General features: G+C 34.7%; 1 protein-coding gene across 25 annotated transcripts in view; it reads right to left on the bottom strand.

Annotated features, from left to right (window-relative positions):
• Positions 1-16,463, bottom strand: part of Erc2 (ELKS/RAB6-interacting/CAST family member 2) — an 877,829-nt gene that overhangs the window by 434,213 nt on the left and 427,153 nt on the right. For 16 of the 25 annotated variants that reach the window (XR_007346866.1, XR_007346867.1, XR_007346868.1 and 13 more), the window contains 3 exons: positions 13,309-13,449; positions 10,392-10,532; positions 6,323-6,358 (listed from right to left, as the gene is read on the bottom strand). Coding sequence is in view for 18 of the 25 variants with exons in the window: in XM_048801108.1 (XP_048657065.1) it covers positions 6,323-6,358; positions 10,392-10,532; positions 13,309-13,449 (318 nt within the window). In the remaining 7 variants the exon portion in view is untranslated. The remainder of the gene's footprint in view (positions 1-6,322; positions 6,359-10,391; positions 10,533-13,308; positions 13,450-16,463) is intronic. The other 9 variants (XR_007346870.1, XR_001504431.2, XR_007346871.1 and 6 more) reach the window with 1 other exon arrangement.

The following is a 16,463-nucleotide window of genomic DNA, read 5'->3' as shown; positions in this document are numbered from 1 at the left end:
CTACCATGGCATGATTCTGACCTATGCAAGATTTAAATTGAAAATGTCCAGTAATTATTTCCTCTTAGGGATCTGTTGGTTTGAATTTAGCTCCCCCACATGGGAAGTGCTTGCCTGTTCCATTATTCTAAGGCACATCAACTTTGTTCCCTCTTGATAATCCATATTGATGTGTATTTTCTTGTTTCAAAATTTATTTATCATTAACATGTCCAAGAACACGGTCACTTACAAGAAAATTCCCTTGGTCATGAAAACCAAAGAATAAGCATTCTTTTCTTAATGTAGTGATTTAACTTTGCTGACTAAACAAATCAGTTTAAAGGCAAATTAAGGTGTCTGGTTCTGCCTCAAAATATTTCTTAAAACTTATATAGAATAACACTTAAATGTTTTTTTTTTTAGAAACACACAAAAAATTGGGAACTGGCATTACAGAAATTTCTGTATTGTATATTAGATCAGTATGATTTTGGGGACTCCAGATTATGTCTCTTGTATTTCCATATGTAGGAAAATTTCCCCACAAATGGGAATAATCAAAACAAAGTTTTTGTCTCAGCATTTTGATGTGAATGACTTTGAAAGCCTGGATCAAGAATAAAGAGGAATCTACTCATGACTTGGGATGAACAGCATTACAATACCTAACAGTTATTTTAATTAAAGAAATTAGAACTGTTTCAGGAAAAAAAAAGAAGAAAAAAAATTCAGATTAATACTCTTATCTAAATCAAACTAAAGCAAAAAGCCGCTAAAGCCAAAGCTGGAGGCTGACAGGTATCCAAATCACACATCCCAACTTTATTTGAACTTAATTTTATAAAGGTTGATCACTGATTATTTTTAGTAAAATACTAGTTCATCATTCCAGATGCCTAGGAAGGAAAGCATTAACTTTGGTCCAAAAAACCTGCTGTGAAACAAGGCAGGGAATATTCAATTATAATATTATATAACACTCTCCCTTTGAAATGAGTCCTAACAATTTTAATAAAAAATCATTTCCCTCAAAATAAGCAAATGATTAGTCATGAACATAAAATACAAGCAGAATGTTAACTAATTAATCTGTTGATTTTTCATCCCTGCTGCTTCTGGGTTTTAGCAATAACTTGATAAATTCATGTACTATAAAAATATGATTCTCTACTCCGGCGCTTTGCTGGTTTAGAGTCCGTTGACAGAGCTTTAACATTCCTTTCATATCTTAACAGCAGAACAGGGCATATAAACTATTTCAAACATTATACTCAATTTCAATCTTCTAAAAGAGTACCAATCTTCACTTAATCCTAAGTTATGAACAAAATATTAACTTATTAAAATAAAGTTTCTAAGGGGGAGAAAGAACTAAAACATGTTATAAAATTTAAATTTCATTTAAATACAATAAATCAATATTAGGCATAATAAATGAGCCTAAGTAATACATTTTGAAACTAATGATGAAATACATCGAAATCTTGTACTTCCTAGTTTTATGGGAAATTACTCTTTCACAATTCAAGCTAACTACATCCAGTATATTTACAATTTTTATGTTAAAACAACCATACCAAATAGAGATTTTTTTTCATAGATGAAACAAATTTTATATATATATATATATATATATATATATATATATAAAAAACAAATACTCCAAATACTTTTTCTCATGTCAAACCCCCAAAATAAAAAGAACCAACTATATGCTTTACATACAATAAGACTCCCCAACCAAAATATAATTATTAACGTGGTTCCTGTTAACTTTGGAATTTCCTAAAATTAGCAATGTAAAAGAACCAAAGTTCTTTTTTGAAATCCTATGTTTTAGAACATCCAGTGAGTGTTCCTGTGTGTGCCTGTGTTCGCACATGCAATATGTATTCACTGAGCTATCTCTTAAACAGCTATAATCTTCCATTATGTCAGGGGATATTAGTCTAAGAATAAATCAAATAGTTTTCAGAAATAAGCTAAAAATATCATAAAAAGAAAGCGCTAAGCCTAAACAATCACTGTGATAGCATTTGTAATTCAGCCCACTACGCTCCTGGGATCACATAGTCCTATGATGACACATAATTCAGGAAGACCTCACTGAACATTGACAAGACTTTTTTTCTTTCTCTGGAATGGAAAAAATGCTTGATTTTTTGTCTTGTAAAACATGATCCCCGCAAAAGATATGTTCAGTAGAGATGGGATTTCAAATAGCTAGTAATTAGGTGAGGGTCAAAGGGGAGGCTCCTGTATTGGGATCATCAGACCAGTCTCAAGGGTATCCCCGGCAGTACCAAGCCCAGTATCATACAGTAACGAGGATATTATACAAGCACTAAGTTGAGGGGTCCAGAAACTCTAAATATTTACTTAAAATTTTAGGAACAAATCCTGGATACCATCATTGAGCACAATACTAGGAGGGCTACAGCAAAGAAGGTATTTGAGCCTGATGAAAAAACCATATTATTTGTCTAGAATTAAGAACCAAGGGAAGAAAAAGGACTCAACTGAAGATACCCTGCACAGTGTTTCACAATGACAAGACAAAACTCCTCTAGGAGCAAAGATTAGTAGTTAAGCTACAGAAAGATTATCATTATAAGAAAGAGTCAGGATACAAAGGCAAAATTTTAGAAATGGCATCAGAGTATCACTCAGTACAATGGACTGACTGGAATAAAGAAGAAAAAAAGTAAATGGTTTATTTCTATTCTATGGGGAAAAATACATGTGGGAGGACTTCAAAGCTTAATCCTTGTTTACTCTGATTGAGTATATTCTGATATACCTAGAGATGACTGTTTACCTTATGTAGCAAAAATAATGAGTATAATTCACCAAAAATGTGAAGGATGGCCATGGTCAAAATAAACATACAAAAGAAATAAAAGACATTTCCTTGATACCAATAACTGGTTAGAAAATATAAGAAAGACAGCATTCAAATAGCAACTTAAAAATTATAAATGTAGAACTGCTTCAGACTATCTATAAAAAAACCCCACAGTCCTATAATAGAAATATGTCAAAACTTTACTATGAAAAACCACTGAAATGAATAAAAAATTGTATCAAGTTTATAAATGGAAAAAAATAAAACTGGAAATATATTGATCATTCTAAAATCACTGTTTAGAATGAATGTAATTTAGATTAAAGTAATCACCAGTTGTGCTATTAAATTGATAAAGTGACCCTGAAATCCACCTGGAAAGATAGAAAATTATAAGATAAGGACCTTAAAACAAACAAATGAAACTTAAAAAAAAAAAGACAAAATGAAAAGCAAAAAGAATTAAGGTGGAATCTCAAAGCCACAATAGTTAAAATTTTGAAGAACAGCCCAGAAACTAAGCCATTTATCCATGAGAGCTCAGTATACAATAAAGTATATCAAGATTAGTGGATAAAGAATGAATTATTTGATAAACAGTGGTAGGATATTGGTCGATAATTTAGAAAAATACAGTTAGAACCTCACTTCTCATAATGAATCAAAATAAATTAATAAGGGGTAAAGGAGTTAAATTTATGTAAAACATAACAATGCAAAAAATTTAAATTCAGCCCACAAATAAAACTGGAAAATGACTTCAAAGAATAAAGGCAATGAGAATATCCTAAAGAGAAACACAGGTTGAGAACCTAAAAATAATTCTATATGTTTTTAAAAAAGAAATTTTTTAATTAAATAAAATTTCCACAAATCTGACAAAATTTCTATATAAGCCACAGCATACTCCATATAAACTGATGCATAAACCAGGATACTCAAAGGGAAATGCTTAAATGACTTAAACAATTTGCAGAAAGGAGAATATTAAGAAAATATACTTAAAATCCTAACTTTCATTAATAATTAAAGACAGGAGAGTTAAAAAGAAAAAATTTCTACCTAAGCATTTTTCAAAGTTATGGAAAATGACAATTCTCAGTAGGGGCCAGGGTGTGACCAAAAGGCCACATTTAACCAGTGCTTAAAGAAGTGTGCCTTGGCAGAATTTCTCTGAGTTCCTGCAATACAGCAGGAACTATGGCGAGTTTTTAAAAATATTGGCCCAGAAATTTATTCTATGAGGAAAAAAAAGTGTGGAGAAATTAATAAAGTTTTCTTCAGAGCATTATTTATACTACTAGCAAAGAAATGACCAACATTAATATAAATAACATAGAACAGTAAACACCATTGAAAGGACATTTTGGAAGAATAGTTAATGATATGAAAAATTTCTAATGATATGCAGTTTTTTAAAAATAGGATATAAAATGGAATAATCACTTTAACACAACTTCATAAAAAGAAATAGAATATTAGGTAAGAAAAAGAAAGATAAAGGAGAAAGGAGAAGAAAGGCAAAAAGAGAAGTAAGAAGAAAGAAGAAAGCAAGAAAAGAGGAAGATAAAGAACAGAAGAGAACAGTAACAGCAAAAAAAATGCCTGGGCAGGGAGCAACCCAAATGTTCCTAGTGATTATCTCTATGCATTGAGACATCCTGTTATTTTTTTTTCTATATCCTTCTATACTTTACAAATTCTGTACTGTGGACATATATTATTTTTATTACTAGGGAAAACATAGTCATTTTTTAAAGACTATTAAGGAGAGAAAATCCATCATGGTCTGTTCCTATCAGTCCAAAAAAGAATTGGACCCTGAGAATATCTGTAGGCAAGGGGAGTTAAAATAATGAGGGTTGGCTATATTCCCAGGATGCCAAACCAATGGGCTAGCTTAATTAACTTGGGGAGGAAAGTCAGTCAATGATTTTTGAATTAGTCACTGAAAAGACTAAAAAGTTTGCTTATGTATACTGAAGAAGATCACTGTGGCTGAAGTGAAGGAGAAGCTGATGATGTTTGTGATCAATATTTCTAAAAATAGCCTAAAAGTTAACTGAGTTGTGTCTTTGATCCTACCTATCCAGACAGGGATATGAACTCCTGCTATGGTTGTGGTAAATTTTCACTGCTGTAGAAACAAAGCCATCCCCATCTGTCCTTTATACCTCCCACAATTATGAAATGCTTAGGTTTTTTTTCCTGTCCCTAACAAGTAGGTATGAAATAATTTCAGCAGGATTACTTCATACCCTTTTAAAATAATCTTTAAAAAAAAGAAAAAAGAACATGAATTTTTCCCAGGGTGTGTTTTCAAGCTTAAAGATATTCCAATCTTATTTGTCTTTCTTCACCTCTCTACTGTTTTCAGCCTGCTTATTAACACTTCCATTCAAGTGCTAAGGGAAAGGAAACCTGGATTGTTTTTGCTTACTCTGCTAAAATCCATGCTTGGGAAATAGTTAATAAAGATGCTCCTACAGGGCTTTAGGAATTCTGTTTGCAAAAATAAAATTGGTTGTAAAGAATGAAGGGTGGAGGATGAATCTAATTAAGTACACCCGAATATCTTGCACATCAAACTAAATGTATCCTGGAGCATGCTTAACAAAAAGTCGTTAGCTAACTTTGTTTCCTTTATCCATCCTATTACTTTTTTCCCATGATGGAAATTTATAAATAGGAGATAATTAGAAATGCATGATAGTTCAGATCATATTTGCCAAATGATAAATTCTAGCCACCTTTAGAAACATTTCTCCCAGTAAGCCAACTTGAGACAAAAAAGGAAAAAAAAAAAACAAAACTTCTTTTTAAAAAATAAAGAAACAAACTGCTTCACATAAATATACCCATCATTAGGATAAAAGAAAATAGTGGTGGCATCTGGACCATGTTATAAATTTTTTTTACTAGTTACCTGATTTTTGTACTCTGAGAAGCTATAAGGAGAACTGCTATTATCTGTTATTAGGATACTATATTATGGTTTGCCCCAATCAAATGACATGTTTTTAAAACATGTCTTAAAAAACCCACAATAATGTTATGTATTTACTAATCTCAAAGAGATTTTTATTGTTAAATCTAAATTTAATGTCTATCTCATCAACACAACATACATTGAATTTTTGCTATTTTACAAATGCTATTCCTTTTGACATAGATTAGTCTGTGTCCAAAGGATCTGAGGATGAATTTCATGAGTGTAAATCTTTAACTGACTTCTGTTTTTCTACAGAAAAATAGATTTGAAATTAAAAAGAAGCTATATCAGAGCTAAGAATATTTCCTTGAGTTCTTAATTTTTTTTTAATTTAAAAAGAAATGACAATGGCCTCCGCACAAGTCATTTCTTTTGATAGAAAGGAAATGAGAAGGGACTAATAAATATATTTGAAGCCTCCCCAGTATGGCACTTTGTGACATGTGATCAGTGGATCCTCATGCTTTGATATGTTACAGCGGGAACTTTCAGAAATGACTTACTGGGTTGTACATCTGATTGAACAACTGCTCAGCTTGCTACATTGCAAAGTTGGGGAGGCATTGAAGCACAGACAGGGAAAGAAGGAAAGATCCAGAAAAACAACATTAGCTCAACAAATCCAGTGCATTCGCACAGACGAACTGGTCATTAAAAAAGAAGAAATTTCAGTTTCTAAACATTCCACAGTGAAAGTGAGAGGCTCTAGGGAAATACAAATGTTGATTTTGGCTCCGATAAAAGAATAGCTGGAATAAGAAATTTAAGGTTTGTATTACTTTCCCTTTCTCAAGTTAAATAACCCATGAAATAAAGAAAGCTGTCCACTTTTGATGATACATGAAGTGCGGGCCTCCAGCAATGAATCAGAAGAAGTACTTTTGGCCAAGCCCACAATTTATTACCTGAACTTCAAAGATAGTAATAATAAAAGATTAATTAAATCTTATCATTGAATTTATAGCTCTTCTTTTATACCAACACAAGCTTGAATATTCTATTCAGTCTAACTCCAGAAAAATAACAGATTAGCAAATGGCAGGTTAGCAATAGCACAATATCAGTAAACAAAACATTATCAGATTAACTTAAATGGAGAAAGAAAAAAATTAAGTCAGTAAGATAACAAAAGAGACCTACAATACAGTATTATCCATTGCCCATTACCAGTTTCTACTGTTAGTTTAGAATTAAGAAATAAATACTTTTCAAAGATATCCTGTTATGTTCCAAGTACTTTAGAATCTGTAATGGTCTCCTGTCAATTTTGTGCAGATTTAGGTTTCTGGATTTAAATGTACTGAATATTATTTTAAATCGCACCCTCCAGCGATATTTCTTAAATACCTTCACCAATAATTTGGGGCTAGACATCAAGGTGTAGAGGGTGAAATATTATGGAAACTGTTACTTTGCTTTAAACTGAGATATGCCTTTTTATGAGCCAGATTCCTGTTCCTTCAACTTGAATAAATAAATAATGATTTTATCATGGTTTTAAAAATCCCTCTCCTCAAGCATGACATTAATTAGAAAGTTACTGAGGAGCATAAATCATAACACTTTGAATTACTGTTGCTTCTGAACTGATCTAGTCATACAAATCAATTACCTTCTACAACTTGAACCTCAAATACTCTTAAAAAAAACCAATATGATCCATGCATTAATAATCAGGTTCTTTTCTATATGTCGATGTCTATAATTGATGAATGCACTGAATTATAAAGCACACTCATAACTACTGGTTACTCATAATTTGGTTAGCATTGTTTAATCAGTCTTACCAATATCAGTAAAGATTTCCTCACACATGAACATCTGACTGTGCCATGTTTAAGAGGAGGAATGGAATGTCTAAAGGGTAATTCCTTTTCTGCTATAACCATTTTTCATCACTAAGGATTTGAAGATGTCTTAAATCTACACAGTATAATGAAGGGTTAAAAGTAATAATGTGTATGAATGTTCTGCCCAAACTGTTATGTAAAAATTCAGCTTATCAAAGTTAAGCATTATTCGTAAGATAAAAATCAATTAAAATCTCTCTTTGGATTTCACTGTGTTTGGCCAACTAGGTGCCTGTTCAAATAAACACATCTATGATCTTGTATAGATTTTAAGGCAAAAAATACTGGATTCTCACAAATCTTGAGCAAAGTTCCACTGAGAATACATGGTGTATTTATGACATAATAAAACTACTATATTTTCAGCTTTCATTTAGTCAACCTTTATATTTTATTCACAAGCCACAAACCCTTTTACTTAAAAGGAGGCCCAGACACTCCTTAAGCTTTTATAGCTGCTTATTTTTCCATGAGTAAATGATGTGTTTATATGCATATTCACATACTGTTGGCTTATAATTTCAAATATTTCATGTAGATCTCAATTCTTTTTAAGGTGATGGGTACTTGAGGTTTTTATGGAACTATTTATTAGCAGAATTAAAGACTACTGAAAAAAACTATTTTAAACTTTTGAATGTAGTTAATGCTAAAGAGCCAAAAGCAACAAAACAACATCTACAGGTTAGGAATAAAAATATTTAAATTATCATTACCTTATTTAAACTCACTGTACTATGCACTTAGGAGACAGTATAGGCAAAGATTATGTAAATACTTAGAAATAAGTTATCCTTTCATAAATTAAATAGTTTCTTTATAGAAAGACACCATATTTGTCATTTCACTTCTGGTGATATTACAAAATGTTAAAATCTGTTAGGAATAATGATATAATATTTACAGGATTTGGTCTGTGAATTCCAGTAAATTTGTCTACCTGAGAGTACAAGGAAAACACTATGAGTGATCTCTCGGGCAAACCACAGCTATGCTGAAGAAACTATACTGAATTGCATAGATGTTGATTTATTAAACTAAGTCATGTACATGAAAACTATAAGCATCAATATGTGAACCTTCTTTTTAATTGCCAGGGAATTTCAAATTCCAGAGATGACTTACACTAAAAAGGAGGGTGCAGTGCATGAGGTCTACAGAAATCATAAACAGGGTGGCCTGACCTCCATAACAGCTCATCAGAGTTGATGGAGGGTGTCTTTCAGGATCATATATATTTGAGGTCCTATTTCATTCCACACTCACACACACTACAAGTGAGGTAAGATCATGAAGACCATACCAAGAATCTGGTGAATTTCTGTCTCATAAAGTTATCTTGGCGCCTACCTTATGGTCACAAAATTGTTTTATTAAGTAAAAATGATGTTTCATAGATATATATCCTAATATGCATATGCATGTATGCCATATTGAAGGGCACTTTTATAATGTGTCAATAATGTATATGATACTCCCAATGCATAAATAGCCAAATCAAACTGCACTTAAATGCCCTTGAATGGATAATTTAATTCTCTTATTTACTGCTCAGGATTCCTGCTTAATATTGCTTGAAATCAGGTAAATGGTGAGTGCACTATGAAACATATTTTGTAATACAGAGATTTTTCTTGCCATTTTGTTATAAAGAGATTCAATTTGTATATTTATCTCTTTCTGTACTAGTAAGTAGACTCAGTGTAAAATTTCTAATGACAATTTCCTAAAATGTTCTGTAAAGTGAGCATAACTTTAGTCACATTTCAGTTACACAGCACCATAAGAAATAGGATATTAAATTTTAAAATATTTGGAATGATTCTTCCATCAGTATGTGATTCCATCACATCCCTGTCCATCCATGTCATTTGTCTTCGTAACTGTAGATTCTAGTGTGCTATGAATTACACCGTCAAACTTTTATTATATGCTTTATATGTTAATGTTTAAATTCTTATCTGTTTTGAATAAGTTTATAAGTTGTCAAAGGGAAACGAAATGCTTAAACTCATAACATTATGAGTTTGTATGTGAACGATGAGTGCAGACGTACCAAACAACACAGGGAAAAAGTCAAAGGAACCATGCATGACTGGAAATGCACTCCACAAGAATGTCCAGGTCAGAGAAAGCATGTGAATGCGACAATGGAAAGCCCCTGCTTTCCTTTCCACAGCCTTCTATACACAACAAGCTTTCTTAGACAGTACGGTCATCTGGGGTCAAGGATAAACAGTCATTCTACAGATATGCTGGGACTTGACTATAGTGGTGAATTTCTAGAATTTAATGTTGTTAGGAAAAATTTGCAAAGTTCTCATACAAAAATTAACCTACTTCTAAAAGTAGTACTAGTTCATCGAAGTATAATGGGGCCCCTGGATTCCTTGGTTTGCTGAAAACATTTCCATTTATTTTTTATGATAGTTGAGATTTGCCCAGAGAATAATGGCTGGTTTTTATATTTTTCATTTCTTCTACTAATTTCATCTATTTTTCAAGTTTTCTTTAGGCAGGAAACTTAAGATAATTTTTTAGGTTCACAGACAGATTTAATGTAGACTTCTTAGGAATAAAGAGTAATACTTTTATCAGTAGACAGCAAAGATAAGGAGTTTCTTTCTTTTGAAAAATGCCTTTTCCTTTCCCATTCTATGAATTCTTTTGAAAATGAGCGTGTTTTTTGTTTTTTGTTTTTTTTTTCTTAGACCTCACTTACCTTTTTTAACTGGGCTTCCAGTTTGCTACATTCTTCTTTCTTTTGTTCGATGGCTATTTCTAGAGATTTTAATTTGGAGTCCCTTTTCAGTCCTGCAGAAGCTAATGAAGATGCATGTTCTTTGAGGTCAATTAAACTAGACTGAAAGAAAAAGAATGCTGGTAAGTGAAACACCACAATTTCTCCTAGCTATGTCTTCAATTTGAATATACTGATTCTATACTTAACAATAAAGTATGCATTAGACAGAAAGGGTAAATATAGTCTTACCAAGGTAACAATAGTCAGCTCTGGCCAGGAAATTAAAGTTGGCCAGCTTACAGAACCAAGCAGGATCTAATTGCAGTAGAATCAAATGTGACCAAACGTTGTGGTAAATGCACTTTTCACATCTCAAAGTCATGCTAATGATAGAAGTAAGGTCTTAACCTATCATGGCAAAACAGACACCCTGAACCTCATTTACATTTACCGCTATCAGACCATAAAGACTCTAAGACCAAAACGAAAGAAGATTCTGACTTTAATGCTTCCCCTTAAGGGTAAATCTAAAACTTTTTAAAATCCCATTTTTAAAAATTAGGGGGGTACCAGGAATTGAACCCAGGGGTACTTAACCACTGAGCCACATCTCCAGCCCTTTTAATTAATTAATTTATTTTTATTTTGAGACAGGGTCTTGTTAAGTTGCTTAGGGCCTTGCTAGGTTGCTGATGCTAGCTTTCAACTAGCAATCTCCCAGTCTCAGCCTCCTAAATCGCTGGGATTAGAGGCATGTGCCACCATACTGGTCCCTATTAAATTTTTATCAAATTCCATTACTTAAAAAGATCACTGTTTTTCAAACATCTTCTGGAGAATCAAAAATAAAAAATATTTTGAATTTTAGAGTAAAGTAGACTGCATGTTCCAGTCCTTTGTAATTCAGATTTAACAGATAGAATGAATCTCCCCAAACTCAGACATGGGGTTACCTATATACTTCCAGCCATCAACCATGTCCAGAAACCAAGAACTTCACTGTTCAATCTAAATTTCAAAAACTAAAGATATAAATATTTGCATGTATCTATGAACATAACTTTACTACATACAAGGGCAATGTTCACTATTCAAATATGAAATGGGTAGCAACATTTAACTATGGGACTAAAAAATCCAATTTCATCCCAAATCAGGCAGTGTGAATTACTTTCTTATCTTTCTGCAGCACCTTGGAGTTACTAAGCACACAGAATCTTTCTGAAAATAATAACAATTTATGCTAGGCTGCTTCATGTGCACTGGAATGACCTTGAGGATGAAGGGCATCATCACCCAGCAACACACTCCTAACCACTCTGTGAGGGACAGCTTAGCCATTCTCATGTTTCAAGTCAGGAAACTAGGGCTCACATTAGCTATGCATCTTGTTGAAGGTCACCCAGCTATTAAAGGAAGATAACAGTCTCAACACAGGTCTACAACTCTGATTTCATATACTTATCATATCACTTCCACCGAAACAACAAAGGACCTTATAATCTAGTTATTTTGTCATAGTAAAGACATACAATCACCCCATCTAAATTATAAGATCCTTGCTAACTGCAAATCTATGCTATCCTTCTTTATAAGTTTTAAAACATGAATTTTGATGGCCATTTTAGTCAACTTAGTGAGGCTGTGCTCCTCAGATATTAATCTGGAATTTGTTGTACAAGGTATTTTGTAGATGTATAAAAAAACAACACTTCTAATCAGTGAGGAATGTGACACATGAGGACAAAGCTTCTGTGCCTTCCTCCTTCCACACAAACTATAGTAAGTATAGGACCCCAAGCCGGATTAGCAGTAAAACAGTAGGCAGAAGACTTAAATTCTTAATTTTCATTTCAAAGAAATAATCTCTTCTCCAAAACACTGCAGGCATAAATTTTAGGGATTTTGCTTCTGGGTTTCCTCAAAACTCCTCTAACTCATCAAATCTTTTTCTTCTTTACTTGCATTCCCAATTCATACAGGACTTTAGTTTGTATAACATTACCAACACCCAAGGGTGAGGTACTCCTGTGAAGGAGGAAAATATACAACTGTGCAATGGGGATAGTCCAGCAGGGTGAAAGAGCCCAAGCAGTTGGACAGCAGATGCACACTTCTTACAGGCAAAAATAGGTATGTATGGGTCAATTGTAGACACACATCTCAGAGTTGTGGAGGTTAGACAAAATAATATGTATGACTACTTCTCATTCATCTCCACTAAATCATCCTCAAGAAAACTGAAGGGGTTATAGGTATCTGCTGGAGTATGGGGTGAGAACCCAAAGCATCCTCTCCAGAATCCCCAAGCAAGAAATTTCTTTAAAGTAAAACACAGGTGGCATTGACCTTCTATACTCATATTTGCTACAGCATGAAAATACTGTTTGAAATTGTTTACTAAAATATAAAAATAAGATTCCAGAAGAGCAACCATCTTTGTGTCCATCATGGTGCTACAACTCCTAAACTACGATACTGGGTTGTCCATTTGAGAAGCACAAATGAATACAAAGCATCTAACACAAGCATTAGCATATAGCAGACCCTCAATAGAGTGGAGTTATCCTCGTCATCCTCATCCATGCTCAATCAAAAGGATCAAGGAACTTTGAAAAACTTGCAGAATATACTAAACCACACAAAGCTGGTACAACACAAGGAAAAGTCTCAAGGAACTACACTGCAAACAGCAGAACAGAGAAGCTATCCAGAGGGCATTGTTGATGAAGGAAGTTACAAGAAATAGTTTCCTTCTGATTCATACAGCTTTAACAAGAGAAAGGTTACAATGTTCCCTAAGCCTTCCCACAGCCCTTCCACCAAGTTTCTTACAGCTTCAATGAATACAGGTTTATGAGGACATCAATGTGGTTCATGGTTCCTCCAGGCTCACCTCTTTTTCTGTGAGTTCAGCTTGTAAAGCATTGACCTTTTCTTTCAGGTCCTTGTTCTCTTTGCGGAAAGATTCTATCTCTTCTAGTCTTTCCCGATCATCTCTCTCCCGCTGTTCTTTCAAACGCTCAATTATTCTCTCCTGTGAAAGCGTCATGAAAAAAGAAGAGGTGAAAATCCATTTAGTGTGTGCCAAAGCAAATCACTAAGGAAAGTAAAGGGTTGTTATCTTAAAAATACAGGAATCAACACACACAAGAAACACAAAATTGGGTTTGTGGAAAGAGGCTGTGCATGCTGTCATCTGCAAAACACCATCAATATTGCTTTTGACTTGTGATTACAACTTAGCATTATAGGGTTGTGTGGGGTCTTAACATTCAAACTCTGATGCTATACTTGGTTCATGGTGGTATCTGGATAAAGCCTAAAGCAGTTCTAAAAGAGACATATTCTAGCATCAAGATTTGAAACTTACCAAAACCTCCTACAGGCAAAGGGAAGAGGCAGAACCAACCTCTTGGTTTGGGCCTCTTTGATAGGCCTCCCAGTTTGGCATCAATGAACAATGAATGTTCCTTGACTGGGAGATACTGCATATTGTGATGTGCTCTTCTCTTCAGTTCTCATCACAACTTTGGAGGCAGAGTCAGTATTACTGGAGATGGTATGGAGGTAAGGAAACCCAGAGTCCAGAGGAACTAGACTCACCCCAGGGTGACCTGCTAACAGAAGATCTCTGATACTTAACCAGGTTCATGAGACCACACCACCACAAATACATGCCCAGAAACATTCAAGGAGCATGAAGGTCTGTCTGATTTTCCATTTCATACTGAAATGAAAATACTACTCTGGTAGATATTTTCTAAAAATGTGGAATCTGACTGATACCAAAGAAAGACTCTTTGGGAAGGGGGATCAGAAACATTCCACCTGGATAAAGATTGAGTGAAATTTCTAAAATAAGTTTCAAAGTACTCAACACTTCTCTAAATTTCCTTTTAGATGGCCATGTTAAAAAAATATTGGTGTAAAAAACACCCTAAAGATCATGATATTATCTTTTATATTCTTATAAGTATATAGCACAAGGTGAGGCGAGATACACAAGGTAACTGTAAAACAAGGTTTAGTGCAGAAGGAGGTTAGTTTGAACACAGCTTGTGATTTATGATCCCCTGAGGAAGCAGTTGTGCTATCCTAATGATAATTTATACATTTAATGCTTTTGAAGGGGAAAAAAAGTACCATTACTGTTTCACAATTATTTAAAAAATGTAACTGAAATATATTATTATAAAAATAGGGGTGGAAATAGAAATAAAAATGAGACTGGTTTGCCTGTATTTATTGTTTCATGATTCCAATTACAGTCCCATATTACTCTGCCTGTGACAATGCAGAGAGGATAATTATGGGATCTACAACAGAAGGAAATGACCACAGTGCACAGTATATTTCCCAAGAAATTTTTAACAGAACACTTTCTACCTTTTGCTTCTACTACAACCAGTTACCTGGACACGAGGCCCTCTCTCATAACTTCCACCACACAGCTGCTGGAGTGATATTTCTAAAGGTCCAAACTGACCGTGTCACTTCATTGTTTTGGAAATCTTCCAGGAATCCTTCCAGCCAGATCACATGGCATTTATTCCCACTTGGCACCCTTTGCAGTTTCACTGCATGCCCACCCTCCCCACCCAGCCTTCCAGAGGGCCATCTATGATCTTTACAGGGCCAAACTGTCTGGTATAAAAAACACACCTAAAAAGGCAGGTGGAAAGAAAGAGACACAAAGTAGGATCATCTTGGCTTCAAAGAAAGGTTCATAAAATCATGTATTTGTGTTAATACCAAGAAAGTGTCAAAGTAAAAAAAAAAAAAAAATCGGCCAGCACTGTAATTGATGATTCAATAGTACAAAATATTTCTCTGTCAATCACAAAATAATTTAAATGTCAGCCGCGTGGGGCCAGATGTCAAAAACATGTGTTAAAAGGCCCTAATATGCCAGGATCTAGTTGATTAACAACTGACTTGCAGAAATTCCAATGTGTTCTTGCTTTAGCCTTATTTGCACTGGCAAGTGTTCCTTGAGCACTCATCTGGCACAGCACAGGTCTAATCTATTTGTGCTTTATCACTGAGTGGGAACTGCATTGCAGGGGCCTCTAGCTCTGCTTTCTGGCTTTCTCAACTGCTTATCTTCTAGGTGGTTACAGCAAAGCTTGGCGAGACCAGCCTTATAAATATGGTGAGTTCTGTCTCCGGAGCTTCTGTGTGTCAATCACAGAATTCAGTCATATTCAGTCTTCTTTTTGTGAGGCTGGGGGTTGAAATAGGCCTTTGCATGCTAGACAAGAGCTCTGCCACCGTGGTACATTCCCAGCCTGAGTCACACTCAGCCTTAACTCAACAGTTGAACAAGTTCCTGGAGAGTAAAACAAGGAACACAATCCCAGGATTGTGGATGGTGAAGAGTTTCTGATGGATTCTGTCTACCAGCCAAAAGACAGCAAATAATTACATGTACTTATGAATCCATAAGGTTTTACTCGCCATTTTATTTTTTAACCCCATGCCTTGTTCCAGAGGATCTATTCAATTAAGTGGGGATAAAAGTGGAATTCGTAAGGAGAAAATAATTTAAATGTACATTGTGAAGTTCTTATAAGCACACCACCACTTGTGAGCTGGGAAGCCTTAGATGGGTGTGACAAGAGAGGAAACAGTCTCAAACAAGAGCTAATTTAGTATGAAAGTTGCTTGGGGAGTGTTGAGAGCCACAGCCAAAGGGGCCCCAGCAAACTTCCAGCTGCCAGCAAACTTCCCGCTGCCGGCTGATGATTGGCTCACAGCGGCCCCAGCAACATCTAGCTGATTGGCTCCTCTGCGGTGATGCTCATTGGGCTGTTTCCCTGCCCTTTCAGACCACGGAGCTGCTCATTGGGGGACTTTTTTGGCTCCGCCCACGTGACCCAGCCAATCGGCCTCAAGAGCAGGAGGATTGTGGGAGGTGGAGAGAAGCTTGTGGGGGAGAGAGAGAGGATTGTGGAAAGCCGTTGGTGGCAGTTGAGGCTCTGAGGGTTTTTCCTGAGAGGCTGTTTTGTTTGGCGTGTGTGGTTCTAAAAATAAAGTTAGTTTCTTTTG

The sequence above is a fragment of the Marmota marmota genome, unplaced genomic scaffold (genome assembly GCF_001458135.2).
Source record: "Marmota marmota marmota unplaced genomic scaffold, marMar, whole genome shotgun sequence".
Lineage (NCBI taxonomy): Eukaryota > Metazoa > Chordata > Mammalia > Rodentia > Sciuridae > Marmota > Marmota marmota.
This window is presented reverse-complemented; position numbering and strand designations above follow the sequence as displayed.